The 16,682-nt window shown below is 37.2% G+C and overlaps 1 protein-coding gene across 2 annotated transcripts in view; it reads left to right on the top strand.

Moving 5' to 3' along the window:
- The window catches only part of dmrt1 (doublesex and mab-3 related transcription factor 1), a 40,017-nt gene extending 23,345 nt beyond the window's left edge, over window positions 1-16,672 (top strand). For both annotated transcript variants that reach the window (XM_041787762.1, XM_041787761.1), the window contains exon 5: window positions 14,541-16,672. In XM_041787762.1, the coding sequence (XP_041643696.1) occupies window positions 14,541-14,701 (161 nt within the window). In that variant the 3' untranslated portion in view covers window positions 14,702-16,672. The remainder of the gene's footprint in view (window positions 1-14,540) is intronic.
- Window positions 16,673-16,682: the final 10 nt, after the last annotated feature.

Below are 16,682 nucleotides of genomic sequence, written 5' to 3'. Positions count from 1 at the left end.
AACCAGGATTCATTCACACTGAGATACAAAAATCTCTTTTACAAGGGAGTCCTGGCCAAGGCAGCAACATGACAAGTTTCACATATATGACATTAAACAGGACATAGTAAAAAGCTTACATCAAGCAACAAATCAGCACCTTTCAGCAGAAAAACATGTGCACACACTGGTCAAATGTTCCCTAATTCTAGCTCTGAAATCTCCTTAAAGGTCACATGTTATGCAAAATACACTTTTTCCTGGCTTTTCTAACAAAAAAATGTTCCCCTTACCTGTTCGCAATCCCCCCAAGAATCAGACACCCCCAATCCCCCCTTTCTCCACCTTTCAGGAAATGTGTGCTGAAACAAGCTGTTCTCAGATTCTCCCCTCATGATGTCATGTGGGGAGTGTTTTTTCAGCAACAAACTTCACAGGCATTTTTGGGGACCTCTGAGACCAATATAAACTTGTCTTAAAGGGGTAAAATATGTGATCTTTAAAAGGTTTCTCTCTTGTGCTGGAGTTAGGTTTTGCACATATGAATAAAAAAACAGGACTTGTGTGATGAAACCAGAAATGAGATTTTACCAGACATCAGCTGTAAGGTTGAAACTTGTCTTGCTAGGTCACTGTGTGTTTGTGGTAGCATCAATAAATCCCATGATTATCAGTCTTTTTAATCACTGACCAAGCAAATAATACCAAATATTTTTCTATTTTAACTATAAATTGAATTTATATTTTTGTGCTTTGGACTGTTGGTGAGTCAGATGATACATATGAACACAATTTGATCAGTATTATCTTTAATACTCTTAGCTATATACATCACTCTATCCTGTTCCTGTTGGTTTGACGTTGTGAATTAGAGGTGAGAATTAGCAAGAACCTCACGATACGATATGCATCACGATACTTGGGTCACAATACGATAGTATCACGATATATCAGGATATCATGATATTGTGATATATTGCGATATTCTACACAGTTAACTAGGAAAAATATAGAGATGATGTATATGTAAATCACACAATACGTTGGTGGTGTTCCCGCTATATTTCACGGCAGCAAGACAGAGCTTGCAAACGGCATTTCCTTTCTTTAACTTGCTGTTTGTGCTCGCACAAACGTGTGAGCAAGTCGTATTTTACTAACAACTCGGCTAAAATATGAATTTTTATTTTTTACCAAAAAAATAGATATTAAGGGTTGAAGTATCGATATTGTATCGGGTGTCAAAGTGTCGCGATATATTGCCGTATCGATATTTTTTCACAGCTCTGTTGTGAATCATGGCTGTATATTTAATTACCTCTGCCAAGGAGGTTATGTGATTGGCAGGGTTTGTTAGTTTGTTTGTTAGCAACGTAACTCAAAAAGTTCTGGACGGATTTTGGTGAAATTTTCAGGAAATGTCAGAAATGACTTAAGGAAGAACTGATTAGATTTTGGTAGTGATCCAGATCACCGTCTGGATCCAGGAATTTTTTTAAGGATTCTTTACTATTGGGAGACAGGGCTAATGGCGGAGGTCTGCCCTCTCCGAGTGCTTTTCTAGTTGTATTAAGTAAACTAAGGGGGCACAGAAATAACTACAAACAAAATCTACTGAATTGAATTACCATATCTTTTAGTTTTCTTTCCCATTGATTTTACAACTTGGATTGATCTACTTGCAGTTATTCTGTAGCACTGCTGTGGTGCATCTTTCTCAAATCCATACAGTTTTATGCAGGGTTGGGTGTGAGTGTTTACTTAAGTGTTATCTACCCCTATGACCCTTGTGTATGGTGGATGGGTGCAGAGTATGAAACCCACAGAGAAAGCTTATCCTCACTGGATCAGACTGAATTACCATCTCCTCTCACATCTGGGCTTTTGTTCTCCTGTTTGGCAGCAGCAGAAATGATTGCACCTTCATTCACTCCCTCCCTCCTCTCCTTCAGCAGGACAAGTGGGAGGTTAAAAAAGCTTCCTTTTGTTAGTCCACACAAAGACTGTTTAATAGTTTGAAATCTTATATAGAGTGCTGAGTGACTGGGAAAAGGGCAAAAGTTCATTCAGGAGAATAAACTCTATTTCTAAATCTCATAGAAATAAAGTCTCTCTTGTTTCAAACCTTTTTAGCTCAAAGCTTTAACCTTAAAATGGACCAGTGTTACACAAGAGCTCTTATTTTCATGGATCACATCAGGAGATGTAGGAAGTGCAGTTATGGCTATGAAATACAGTATCAGCAGAAATATGTTGTCATGCCTGAAAACCTAGGGATGCTGTACCTAAATTGGTTTTGAGGTTAAAAGTGTCTTTTAATATTTAAATTAAAAGTTATGAGTTAAATGTTTGATAATTGTGCCAAAGGACAACATTATCATACTGGCTTGTCTGCTGCAGAGACTTCTTAACTAAAGTTAAATCAGAGTAACTAAAATGCTTTATGCCAACAATTTTGGTCAAGTGTTGAATGTGCTTAAACTCCTAAAAAAAATCTAGACAGTTATAGTACAGGCTGTCCTGATATCTTCCCAACTTTCTTGTTCATGCATTCACCTCACAGTAAGAGACTTTTACCTTCACAAAAGGGGTGCATCTCAGGAGGAAGAAAGGACATGACTTAAAAAAGACAACCCAAAACAAGGTGTAATTAAATATATTCACAGTATCATCTACAGAATGTAAAGATGCTTCCTTTTGCACACAATAATTGCACCAGTTGCTCAGTGGTCACCTGCCCCACCTGTCTACTGGCAGTGGACAGGTGGGGCAGGTGACCTGAATATTTCCTGTTGTTTTCATGCATTGGTTTATCCTAACTTCACATGGAAATTTTACAAGAGGGCTGCCAAGAAAGTCCTAGGTTAAGTTGGGGTGAAAAAAATTATCTCTTTGGGTTCACACATGCAGCTCAATTTGAAAAACATTTTCAGGAGTTTTCTGGATGTGTGTTAAAAAAAGCAACCAGTCAATGCAGGTGTGGAACCAGTTTGTGGCATCAGAAATGTTCTGGTTTCCATTTTAAGTACCAGTTGTGTCGTCCATGTGGGTGGCCCAGCTAAGGCTGTCACTGGGCCTTTTCTGTACCTGGGAAGACGGTTCATGTCATGTCATGAGAGCCCTGCTTTATTCACATCTGAACAATCTAAAGAATCAAACCCATCCTGCCCCCTGTTGATCTGGAAAAAAAATCATGCACACCCTAATATTCTCCCGACTGGACTACTGTAACTCCCTCCTCTCTGGCATCACCAAAAAATCCCTCTCTCACCTCCAACTGGTCCAAAACACAGCAGCTAGGCTATTAATTGGTTTTAACAGATGCATCACATCACACCTATCCTCGCCTCCCTCCACTGGCTTCCTGTCAATTTTAGAATTGTTTTTATGATTTTACTGATCACTTTTAAGGCTCTTATGGGTTTAGCCCAAGGTTATATCTCTGAGATGCTGACCACTTCTGAGCCTTCATGCAGCCTTAGATCCTCGGATGGGGGGTTTCCTGGTCGTTCCAAAGTCAAGACTCAAAACTAAAGGAGACAGCTTTTGCTGTCGGGGCCCCTTGACTTTGGAACGACTTGCGCAAGGTGATAAGGCTGGCTAGTAACATCTTTTTTTAATCACTCCTTAAAACTCACTTTTATAGAATTGATTTTATATGACACTTCCTTTAACTTATTTTTATAATCACTCTTTTATTGTGCTTGTAATCTCAACGACATTGAAAATGAGGGAAACCTCAATGTCCTTTCGAGAATAAATAAAGGTTTGAATTGAATTGAATTGAATTATTCATTTTTGTGCTCTTACTCCTTTTATCCTTGACTTTTCCTTCCGTGGCCATCTTGACAGCCCCTGTTTTCAGTTTATTACCTGTTCCCTCCCTTTCATCTATTTATCTTCTTATTTTCATTTCATTGCTAATGATGTAATGTCATCTTCTTATATGTGTGTTTATGGTTTCACTTTCATAGAATATCATACTGTCTTTCCCTTAGATATTTTCATCTTTTACTATTCTAACTGCCTTCAAGATCACCTATGTCATTTTCATTCCTCTCAGTAATGCTAATTTTGTAGACAGTTGTGTCTCAGTTTGTTTTGTCTGGGTTTGTCCCTTTGTAAATCTCTCTATTAATGCACCACAGAAGCACACTAAGTGAGAGGCAGTGACGTGACACTGCCCCATCCAGTGCTACACGGAAACTCAAACTGCGGGGTGGCTCTCTCTCTCTGCACATCAGGCCGATGTTTGTATGATCAGGGTAATACGTATATACAGCATTTAACCAAACATAATTTTATCTGGGCATCACATATTAGTAAATTAATCCCAACGATATCTAGTTGTGGAGATCTGTGCCATCCATGATCAATCAGTAAGTGCACAGTGGTCGCTTGCTCTGCATCTCTGTCTCTCTACACAGAAACTCGCTTATTGAGTCTCTCCTGTAAATACATCCTCTTCTGTTAAACTTTAACTTCTGTTGATGCTTTATTGTAACTCATATCAGTGTCGGTAACCGATGTCTATGACAGTTTTTATGGAAAGTAAATCTGTTTCATCTTAAATCTTTATCAGGAGGTCAGACCAGGAAAACTCATTTGAAAATGGCCAGTCAAACTGGAATCAGCACCACTCTGGTTTAATTACCACAAGGGCACAAAACTGTTTAAAGAGACATTTTAAAGATTTAACCACATAATTTCGTTCTGGAAGTACACATGATGGATGCATTAAACTTTAAAATATACAAAATTTCAGTTATTTGTTTTAAAATTATACAATTATTTACAGCACAAACCACGTTGGAGTTGGAATAATTGTTCAATAATCGTAATTGAGGAAAAAAGTTCAATTAATCGTGATGATTTCTGCCACAATCGCCCAGCTCCACTCTGTCTCCTCTCTTGCCCCCTTCGAGTTGAAGATAAGACTACTGTATATTCTTTTTCTCTTTCATAACTTTGATACTTTTCAGTACTTTGGACAGTAAGAATAATGGATATTGTATCATTTGAAACATGTGTTATTGAAAAAGTTTACAACAGTAATGCTAACATTGATTAAGACAAAAAAACCAAACATTACACAAGATAAAATATAGACCTTGTGACTTAAAAGTAATTGGCTATTTTTGATGCAAATTGTAATTTCTTGCATGCTAAGTGTCATTTTCAGGCCATCTGAGGCTAATTGAGGACACGGCTCTGATGTATTTCAGCAACATTAATCTGTATTAAACAGGAGAGCAGAGGACAGTCAGATGCAGCAGAGAACACGTGTACAGCTCTGTGTTGTGATTTAACATCTCTAGTGAAATTAACACGTCCAGTTGCTCACAGGCTTTAATTACATCATAGATTTCCTGCTGATGAACAGGCTGAGAATTAACAGTGAACAGGCTAATTCACAGCTGCTCCCCCCTCACCCTCATAATGTTATTGCTGTACAAGTAGACCACTGGGATAAAAAAGAGCATGGTGCACTTAGCTACACAAACATAAGTATTAACGATTGGGCTGCCAGTTTGGAATTGGTGACAAACTGCAGACGAGCAAAAATTGGAGTCCGAAACCAATCAGGAAGTTAATGAGGAGAAAAATTACTCCTCTTTGTTTTCCCTCCCACCACTGCCGAGGAGGAGAGAGAGAGAGGGTGAGGGATGGGAGAGGCAAATCAAGATGCCAGAGGATACTGGGAAAAACACACATCAGCTTTTCAGCTTTTGTTGATGTTTCAGTCCTGATACACACATTCTTTACTAAGTACAAAGTAATCACAAATTTAAACTCCAGAGGCTTTTCAATATTTAAGGAAAAAAGTCAGCTTTTTTGGATATAAGCTGACAAAGGGATTATATAATAACAAATGTAATGCCAACAATAATCTTCATTGTGATTGTTTAGAAAGTGCCTCTTGTTAAATATTTATTAACATTTCTTACTTTCTATGGTTCAGCCAATATTATTTCCTTTGTAATGATTATGCTCACACCAAAAAGATGTTATAAAATAGATTAATCTGCAGAACATCTGATTTTCATGACTGATGAACTGTTTGACTTATTCAGGTAACTTAAAAACAAAATAGGAAAAAAGTCTTAAAATGTCTTTTTTGTTGACCAATAGTCTAAATCAAAACAGACTTATTTTATTAGTAATTTTAAACACACAGACGCAGCACGCTTAAATTTAAGAAACAGAAATAAGATATTATCTGGCATCAGTGATTAAAAATGTGACTTTAATGTGTCTTTTGTGACTGTTTTTTGTTTGTTTGTTTGTTTTTTTTGCATTTTGACAAGTACAGAACACCAGTATCAAAAAGTTTTCATAGCAAAGTTCAACCTATAGGGTAAAACTTTGACAGTCATTTTAGAATTTTAATGAGAATCAGTTGTTGAATCCAAAGTTATCACACCGCTGTAGTCCACCTAAACTCAAAGAGAAAGTAATAAGTATTTAATGATCAAAGGTTACTTGGGCACCACAAACACACTTTTGGCTTATTTTTCACATTCTAATCATACATTTTCAAACAGCTGCTGTGTATGGACAAAAAAGGTCCTGATAACACTTGGGACTATTCAGTAGGGCTGTCAGCATTAACACCTTAATCTCGATGATAGTCTTGAATTAATGAATTAGGTTTTTTAATGTTTTTACTCACGCTCTGTCAGTTCTCTTTCATTTCAGTGCACTGTAATGTGCTTCCTTTTTCCTTTTTGGTGCACCGCAGTAAAGGCATCTTCCTTTTGCTGTGGTGATAGAATTTAACAACACCACTGTGCTTTTGAATGGTGTATTTTACTTGAAAAACTCCTGGACTGCTCAGTTGACAAGTTAACAGTAATGCACCATTTGCCAGATGGAATTAAAATATCACCAAGTATTTTGAGTTTAAGCTACACTGAAAAAGTAAAACATTGGTTGAACTTAAAAAAAAAAAGATCAATCACATGAAACATTTTGAATTGAATCAATTAATTTTTTTTTAAATGAGGTAAATAAATTTTTTAAGTTCATAGAAACTATGTTTAAAGGTTTAGCACACTTAATTATTTTAGATTGCCCTAAACTAAAAATAAAAAATTCCCTTAATTAACCGATATAAATATTCCACTCATTTGAACTTAAAATGTTTAAGTTCATACAACCATTTTATAAAGGTTGTAGAAATGTAATTTTTTTTTTTTAGGTTGTTTCAATTAAGAAATAGGGGGGTTGCAGGTGGGGGCTTTAGCCTATCCCAGGCAATTTAGAGTCACCAATTAAACTAATGAGCATTTTTTTTTTTTTTTTTTTTGGAGGAGGCCAGAGTACCTGGAGAGAACCCATGCGTGCACAGGGGGAACATGCAAACTCCGCACAGAAAAGCCCTGACTGGGAAGTGAACCAGTGACCTTCTTGCTGTAAGGCAACAGCGCTAACCCCTGTGCTGCCGTGCCTCCCACAAGTCTTGAAGGTCAACTCAACACATTTTTCCTGAAAACTCCTGCTACTTTGGGCCAATGGGAGAGCAGAAATGTATTAAAGGGGACATGTTTTGCCCTTTAAGACAAGTTTATATTGGTCTCAGAGGTCCCCAAAACATGCCTGTGAAGTTTATTGCTGAAAAAACAGTAGTATAGGATTCTTGCAGGAAATGGATGTCGCTCTCCTGATGTTTCAGGCACTTCTATCCAAAGTTTAGGACCTGACTGGAATTCAAACATCAATCTCCCAGTCAAAAGTCAGCAGGGTAACCCATTGGGCTATCCAGCATCTCTGCTAGTAGCTGAGAGGAGGATCAAGAGAGTTCACATATTTTTGTTAGAAAAACCTGCAAAAGTGATTTTTGCATAATAAGTCCCCTTTAAAAGACTGCAGTGAAATTGCAACCATGTAAGAACAAGAACATCTCAGAAAACGAGAAGCTGACAGTCTCTGAACTTGGGCTGTCATATTTGTAACCTCTGGAGATAAACCTCAGCAATAAGCGCAGTCTCTTAGAGGGAGCCATGAAGGCCATGAAGGATAAATTATATTTGGATTAATTCAACTGCATACAAAGCTTATGTTTTTCCTTTCCGTTATCAACTTGGCACTTTCTTCTCAGTCGGAGTCAGTTCGCTGGATGCCTGTGCTGGAGTGTAGAGGGAGAGCCACTCAGAAAGTGATGGTTGCTGTTGTGTCAAGTGTTTTTTGAATCCACTTGGGACGTACGGGATGTTGTTATGAACGCGCATGCGCACAGCAGGCTTAATGCAATAAAAATACATTGATCCAATGACAGAATTTAATTTGGTGTCCAGCTGCCAGTTTAAATAAAAAATATATAGGTTCAACCATTAAGATAATGTAGAAGATTTAGATTTAATGAACAAATCAATAATTTTAGGCTGTTAAAAAACAAAAAATGACATCAATCCAACAACAGCATTGTTGTACCTTTTTCAGTGTACCACGTTATATGAACTAAGTGCAGCTCATTAGGCTGACATCAGCTTCACCAAAGCTGGCAGAGTACTCTTTTGGAGTGAGCAAATACAGACTGATGGATGAAACTTATCCAGGACGTTAACTACAGCACTTGCTGAAAGGGTGGCAGTGGCCAGTAAACATAGTGGAAGATTCAAGTGTAAAGGACATCAGGTTGCCATTTGGAGACAGGTTCTATATCTTATTGAGTAGTTTTACCCTTACAAGAACTGCATAAAAGAGAGAAAGCAACTAAACTTGAATTCCTGAAAACTGCAAGTGCCATAATATGAACAGGAGCTTAAGTGACCAATTAGAAGAATATTTTAGTAACTTCAGCAGCTTTTATTTTGTTATCCTCACATTACTTGGTAGAGTTATGGAGTTTTTATTTATAACCATATGATGCTTTAAAACCTTAACAGAAACCCTGTAATTCACAAAATGAGGAATTTAAAGAAAGTCATGGTTTCAGACTGGTGTAACATTAGGGTATGACTAAAACTCAACTCAATACTCAATACTCGAAAACTCAAGATCATAAAATACACCTCTTTGTGTCAATCTGATTACAAAATGAGAATTTGGTTGGAATTAGAGCATGTTTTATATTAGGGCTGTAAAATGATTACACTTTTTAATCAAATGATCACAGGTTTCTGTGGATTAATTATGATTAATCACATATTGATGCTCGAGTCCCTTATTGCCACTCTCAAAACTTAGGTGAACCCCTCGTCCTCAACAATATTAATTGGACTACAGATTTTTTGTAATCCATTTGGCTCGTCAGTAAGTCACAGGCAGACTTCCTGAGGGGCCTACGTTGCTCAGTGAGGGTGGTTGTGCGGCATTCCTCTTGAACGTCTTTCGCTCACCAACGCCTGCTTGAATTTTATAGATCTGTTCTACAGATAAGAGAATTCTCAACTTCTTGGCAAAAATCAGTCTTTGAGTTGATGTTAATGTCTTTGTGTTCAATCATAATCTGCTTTTTGTTTTAGTTGCTAAGCATATGAAAGATGCACAATCGGCATTACGTGTAATCTGTGAATGAGAGTATGTGAGGGAGAGTAAGTGTACGTAGCCAAATGTGTGCTGGCATCACAGCTTTTTATCGTTATTGTTGTCTGTGCAGTGCAATATCTGACAACAAGTTTTTAAATGGCTGGGTGCACATGCTCAAATGTTAACAGTAAAATATCTCATGGTTTTGTTTAGTGTGTGACATCTTCTCATTTTTGCTGACTGATTCAATTTGCCATAAATCCAGAGCTTTGCTAAAATCTTTTAGCTGTACAGTAATATTTTTATCAGGCGAGCCCAGCACTAAGAGAGAGGACAGTTTATTCTGCAGTGCTGATGATATCACTCTGCTGGTTTGTCTTGCTCTCTATTGTAATTTTATTCTCCTTTTATTTATGCAGAATGCAAAGATGTTTTATTTCATGTGTGCTGCTGTTCTATCTGCCTGCACAAGTCAATAGGAGGAGTTCATCATATTAATGACTTTGAGGAGTATCCAAGATAAAGATTTGTTGTTCATTATCTGGAAGAGAAGCAAAAATGCCTGAAGCTTATTTCTTTTTAGCATGGATAAGCACTTATCAAGAGGGGAACAAATCTGCTGTAATTCTAATCAGAGAAATAACACATTTAACACATTTTAATGTCCTGGTTTACTGACATGTTGTAAAAGATAGAGAACACACATGAGGAGAAATGAGAAACATAACAGGCATTGAAGCTTGACCTAAGTTTGATATGCATATTTGATCTGTTAAGTCAACTTACAGACTTATAGATTAGGTTTCAGATGGAGAAACAAACTGTATTTCTTTACTTGTTTCCCTCTGTATCTGATGAGATTCATCAGTCCAGAGCGATACAGTTATCCAAAAAGAGTGCTAGTTAGTGGTAGGGATTGACAGTGAGACCAACTTTTTTTTTTTTTTAATTCATATTTTTGGGCTTTTATGTCTTTTTCAGACAGGGGAGTGGGTTAAGTCAGAACATAGGAAGAGAGACTGGGTAATGAGGTACAGGAAAGGAACCACTGGCTGGACTCGAACTTGGCCCAGCCGCTTGAAGCACAACTGCCAAGTTTCCCTGAGAGTACATTTTCTGGTCATAATAGTAAACAAACTTGAATCATTTTAAACATCTGAGAAAATGTCTTAATTTTAAAGTCAAAGACAAACATTGAAGTTGGCTTCAGATGTTATAGTTGAAATATGCATAAAGTCTGCAGCTTTTCTTTGATTGTTCTCAGACTTGTAAAGATCTTAATGAGGTTTGCAGGAAAGTGACCTGCATGCAACATATGGTTTGAAAATTTCAAGCATTTTGCTATTTTATTTACTATTTAGAGAATCAGCACTGACTAGTACTGATGAGTACCAGACTAGTGGGTAATTCACACTGCTGTTTCAAGGCATAATATTTATGCCCATGTGGAATTTTGCCATTAGTATAAATGCACGAATGTCTGAAAGGTGAAAAGCAGGGATAAAGTGATTCTCTGCTGGTAAAGATATCAGAGGTTACACATTTTTCAGGCATAATTAATGCAGAACTTTGTTTTAGCAAACGAACAATTTTTCCCTGTCTGAGAACAGACCTGACCAATCAGCATCATTTCGGTGGTTCAGGGTTCAATTGTACTGCAAGCCAGTAGCAATGAGCTCAGATGTAGCTTTTGTTTTGCCAGAACTGGATTATATTTCTTGCTAAGAGAGGAGCAAAGAACCACACTGAAGGCTTTTCTTTGCTGAAAATATGTGTTTTGCTTTGGCATGAGTTTGCTATAGTTGTGGGTAGGGATGCACTGATCCACTTTTTTTCAGTTCTGATCCGATTCCGATAAATATGTGCCGATACCGATACTGATTCTGATATATATATATATATATTAGGGCTGACAATTCCTTGAATTATCCGGGTAATTGGATTAAAAAAATTCCTCGAGGCAAATTATCTGCCTCGAGGCTTCGCTTGAATCAGTCCTGTATCCATATATGGCCATGCCGTAGCCTGGACAGCATGGCATGGCCTGTGTGAAACACAGCGCGGCGAGCTGTGTTACGCACGGACGGCTAGTTGTGTGGCACAGTGCCCTTGTTTTCGCTGTTACTACAATGTAACATGCATGATACGAGGCGTGAAAATTACGAGGGAAGAGAAAGAGATGCAGTGATGTTTACAGGCGTTTTTACGCATCCACTGGCCGTGGCTTCATGGCAGATATGGCACTACGCTTGCACCTGCAAACCTATGCTAATCTCTGAGTTCACTCGCAGCGCTCATTTTGTGTCTGCAGACTTGAGGGAATTTCATCAACTTCTCTGATTGACCTGACAATTTTACAGAACACCGTCAGGCTTCACGATTCAAGTCCTGTTTTGGTGCTTTCCCTCTCTCTCTCTTTTCCGCGTGCACGCGTTATACACTGAATTATAAATTATCTAAAATTCAGTGCACCGACGTCTTGATTGCAGCGTGTTTTTCACAATGTTTAGCATCCCGAATGATTTGATAAGACTTACATTGATAATGAATTGACACCAATTAAACAGAAACACCTTATTGCCACTGACAGTGACAGAGATGAAGTAGGTTAAAGTTCATCATCATTCAGTCAGGATTCAACAGGTCATAGAAGTAGCTTTATCCCTTAAAATGTGTTCTCCATATCAGTGGATGGTCTTAAAAGGACATATTTTTTATCTTATGGTGGATGAACTCACAAAAAAATGTGCAAAAATTGGAAGTGAAAACCCTTTTGAAAAATAGACCATAGTCCTGTAATCTAAAGGTTCACCGTTCAGACATCATCAGACCTCTGAGTGACTGATGGAACTTTATTCTTGCTATAATGTGAAATATTACGTTCATGCATAAAATAGAGGATTTTAAAATGATTAAATCTCCCTTTACTTAGATGACAACTTGGAGAATAGAAATAAACTACAATGAAATAAATAAAATGTTGGCATCAAACAATTCCTGGTAAAGGATCCCTAAAACCTTAAATATGGCATAATCTAATGTCATTGTTTAACTTCCTTTCCTTGTAACTTTAAGAAATGTAAACTGTCATCAGAACTTCACTGCACTTTGTAAAATATATTTTCTTTAGAGAACCTGATAAAACCAATTTTTAGTGTAGAAATAGTTCATTTAAGGGACCCAGCTTCTTTTCTCATTTGTCTAGTACTACTTCCCTTGAAAAAGCAAAAGTGATTGATTAAAAAAATGCAATCTTTCTTATAAGAATACTCGATTAATCGTCAGAAGAATCGATAGAGTACTCGACTACAAAAATAATCTATTGCTGCAGCCCTAATATATTTATGTATGTATATATATATATATATATACATACATACATATATTTATTTATTTATTTATTTTTTTAAACAGTTATTATTGTTGTTGGTTTAATGTGTGAGGTTACATGAGGCTGTGGTAAACCACCCAGCTCCTCTTATTAAAAAGCAAAAAAAAAAAAAAAAAAAAAAAATTGAATTTAAATGTATTCCAAACAAATTTATTTGAACTACCACTAAAAAATAAATATCAACATTATCCAAAAAACAACAACAGAGTATAAGTTATAAATCCCTGTCTATAATGCTCTTTAATGAACCTCCTGCCACTAGAGACCGCTGTAGCTTCAGTTAATGGCTGCAGTCTTCCTCTCTGACCCTTCACTGGATATAAACAATCAGAACCTTGGCGCAGGCTAAGCTGTTGGCGTGTAGCAGGAAAACCGCGGTACGACAGTTTTCCAAAGTAGTAAATGGAAATAAAGTGGTATGTGGGCTGTTGAGGGTTAAGCTCACATATGGCTACTCACCCAAAGTGAAAGAGGACAAATATCAAAGCATGATATTAATCTGCAAAGAGGAACGAAGGTGGGTGGGGCTAGCTTTCAATGCTAGCGCCACCTGTTATCAGGCTAACGTCACACACACTCTTCTTTATGTTCTCTCATCTTTAGACTAGTTTTGACTATTCTAAATATAGATTTACGTTTAATCTACAAGGTAATTATACCGCTAAGAACATCCTATATAATACTAGCTCAGTTACACACCAACTGTCTCGTGTTAGACTGCGGTGCGTTCATGGTCTACTGCAAACTGTAGGATGGATTTGGATTTGTCACTTGGATCAGTGCCGTCAGTCAGATATCCGGTCTATTAATTACGTCCATATCGGACCCGATACCAATATTGGATCGGATCGGTCCCATCCCTAGTTGCGGGTGGGGTTATGTTGTATTGCAAACCGGTATGCAATGGCTGACATCCGTGAAGCGATTAGACTTGATGTAGCTTTAGCTGCAGTTTTTATTAGATCTGAACAGCATTTCTTTATTGAAAGAGGAGCAAATAACACAAATATTTTCTTTGTAGAGAAGAAGTTTTTTCACTTCTCCCTCCCCATGCTGGCTCAGCATGACTTTGATCCACCAACTAGCCACACAGTTCCTAAACTAGGGCAGCTTGTGTTACTTATCGGAGCTGCACATGCCTACCTACTTTCGTCTCGTCACTCTGATTGGCCTGTAATGAATGTGACAAAAAGAATGTTCATCCAATCACGTCCTGAGATTTTTTTTTAAAAGTCCCGCCCTTCCCGAACACTTGGTATGGGAGGTTTCGTAGATGAATGTGAAATGTATCCTTCGCATTGTTGCAATGAAACAGTCTATCTGGTGCGTCAGGTTATGAAGTCAATAAATTGTATTTATTGTTTATTTGCAGGTATTTTGTGATCAACAAAATTACTGATTCAATTTCAAGTCTGATCTCATGATCATGCAAGGTGAAGTGTCCATGGCAGAATGATTATTTCATCGTACTCATGTATGTGGTACATACACAGTAGTGTCCACTGCAGGTCAGAGGATCCCCAAGGAAGTTTTCTAGTCATCAGAATTTCTACATCCGTCTATTTTTTACTCTGCTGTTGCCATGAAAATGTTTGCAGTTTTGTGCAAAGCCAATTGGGCAGTTTGCTGTTAGACAGTCTGAGATTACTGAAACGCGCTGAGATCTGAAGTGTGTCTACTGTGTTTCTCACCCCTGCAGCTTTCTTACCTGGAGGTGTCACTTCTAGCCTCGACTCCACCATAACCTGCAGATCCATTAGCTGCCTGGTCAACTCTGATGTCAATGGAGAGTGTGAGGCCAGCAGCGAGGTGCCAAATTTTACTGTCAACTCCATCATGGATGGTGAAGCTACCAAATAAGAGAAGTTAAGAATAACATGACACAATAAGGCATTATGGAATTACATGTTCCTTAAAAAGTGCTAATGTTGCTGCAGGTTTCACAGCTTCTGTTCAAAATGCATAATAACATGTTTCTTGTCTGTGCTTCTATTGTAGTTCATTTTTAGCCTTGAAGCAGTTAAATCTTCTTCTGAAGCCAATTTACCAGAATGTTAAATGTTTGCTAAAATAATGTGCTAATTCACCAAACCATAAAATGTCTGTTTGACTAGACAGAATCTGAGTGCACTGACAGTTTATCATATGGCTGAATACACTGTGAATAACACTTGATTAGAATAATCAAGATTTGACAAGTTTTCCGAACTAGAGTGATGTTTGTATCTGTGAAGTTGAACATTTGTTATAACCCCTAAAGCAACAGCTTGTGCAAAGTTATGTGTTTTGAAAATGACAGAAAAAGTCAAGCAAAAGTAGAATAATGGCTTTTGAATTCGACGTCTGCAGTTTTTCCATCATAGAATCAGAAGCTAAACAGGGCAGAAGTTGCAGCTTTGACATTTACAACACAGGCTTATTGTTTAGTTAAAGATCTGAAAATTGTAGTACATAATTTTTTAGGGAATTCTGAATCTCTTGTTGCAATTTTTAGAGTTGGAATCTGGATAAATGGGGTGTAGCGCTGCTCAAGTTTCTTTTAAATTCCTGGAAGTGTACATACATATAATGTGTGTTTTTTATTAATTAGGTATTAAACTTGACTCTTGTCTTTACCGTTAGTGGTTTGGAGGTCAAAAGATGTCTAGACATTTTATTTGTGACTATTTTTTTCTATGTTTTTGTCTTTTTTAATACATACTGCCATCTTTGATTGAAAGTATCGGATTTGTTTTTTTTCTGTAATGCCTGTCAGTAATGCCATTGTGCACTTAGACTCCCTGACGTAAGCCACTTGAAGACTGTTTGAAAGAAGTGATGCAGCCCCTGCCAGATGCATGAATTAATTGCTTAGGCTACATGAAGTTTGATTGTATATAATACAAAGAGAAAATGGGCCTACGTCTTCTTCAATTATCTCACTAAAGCTTGGTCTGTTGGAATACTGAACTACCATTAGGTCTCTTTGAAAATGAGACCTTTCTTTCAAATAACTGCTAAAATAAGCTTTTTCCCTGGTATAAATGAATGTCCCACTAAATGAAAGTTTAGAAAATACCTCTCACTTTGGTCATAAGAGACACTGAGCTTCTCCTGTAGGATAAAGTGTGACTCGAGGGCTTGCAAGGAATAAAGGGAATCATGTTTCCCTCAGCTGTGTTGATGTGTGATGAGAACCCTCTGCTTGTTTATGCCACTTATCTAGTGGCATCATTTATACCAGAGAATCTACATCTTTATTGAATTTTTAACCCCTTCAGACCAGGAGTTACTCTTATTGAAGCAGCCGCTGTGTCAAGCAGTTGATCATCCAATGAGTGGACTGAGAAAATAAGAACAACTAATGTTAGAATCTTGCTATAAACTTTAAAAGTTTTACAAGTGAAGTGCCTTAAAAATGTAAGACTTTAATCTTCTCAAATGTTAGAACCTGCTGCTTTCCCTTGAATATATTCAGGATGGATTTTATTCAGAAAAATAAGTTACCAAATTTGCAAAGAATTGCAAATGTTTAGTTGCAGCCCTTTGTTTATCTCTACTTTTTTATTGAGCAGATAACAGTCATGTTTGCAGTGTTATTTTTTGTTAAAGTTGTCACCCCCACAAATAATAGTCAGCCTTTACCTTATGAAAAAATGATGTAAATTCCACATCTCCTACCTTTAAGTTGTATTTGCCATTTTTTTCTGCCTCTGTGAAGCTGACTAGTACACCACTCTACTGCATATTGTTCATGTATTTTTTGTTTTATGGAGATTCATTTCACTATGCATGTTTTCCAACTGTTTATGTTTGAATAAGACAGCAACAAAAATAATTTGGAGTCTTGGAGTTTATGTTG

This window comes from Cheilinus undulatus, linkage group 5 (genome assembly GCF_018320785.1).
Source record: "Cheilinus undulatus linkage group 5, ASM1832078v1, whole genome shotgun sequence".
In the NCBI taxonomy this organism is placed as follows: Eukaryota; Metazoa; Chordata; class Actinopteri; order Labriformes; family Labridae; genus Cheilinus; species Cheilinus undulatus.
This window is presented reverse-complemented; position numbering and strand designations above follow the sequence as displayed.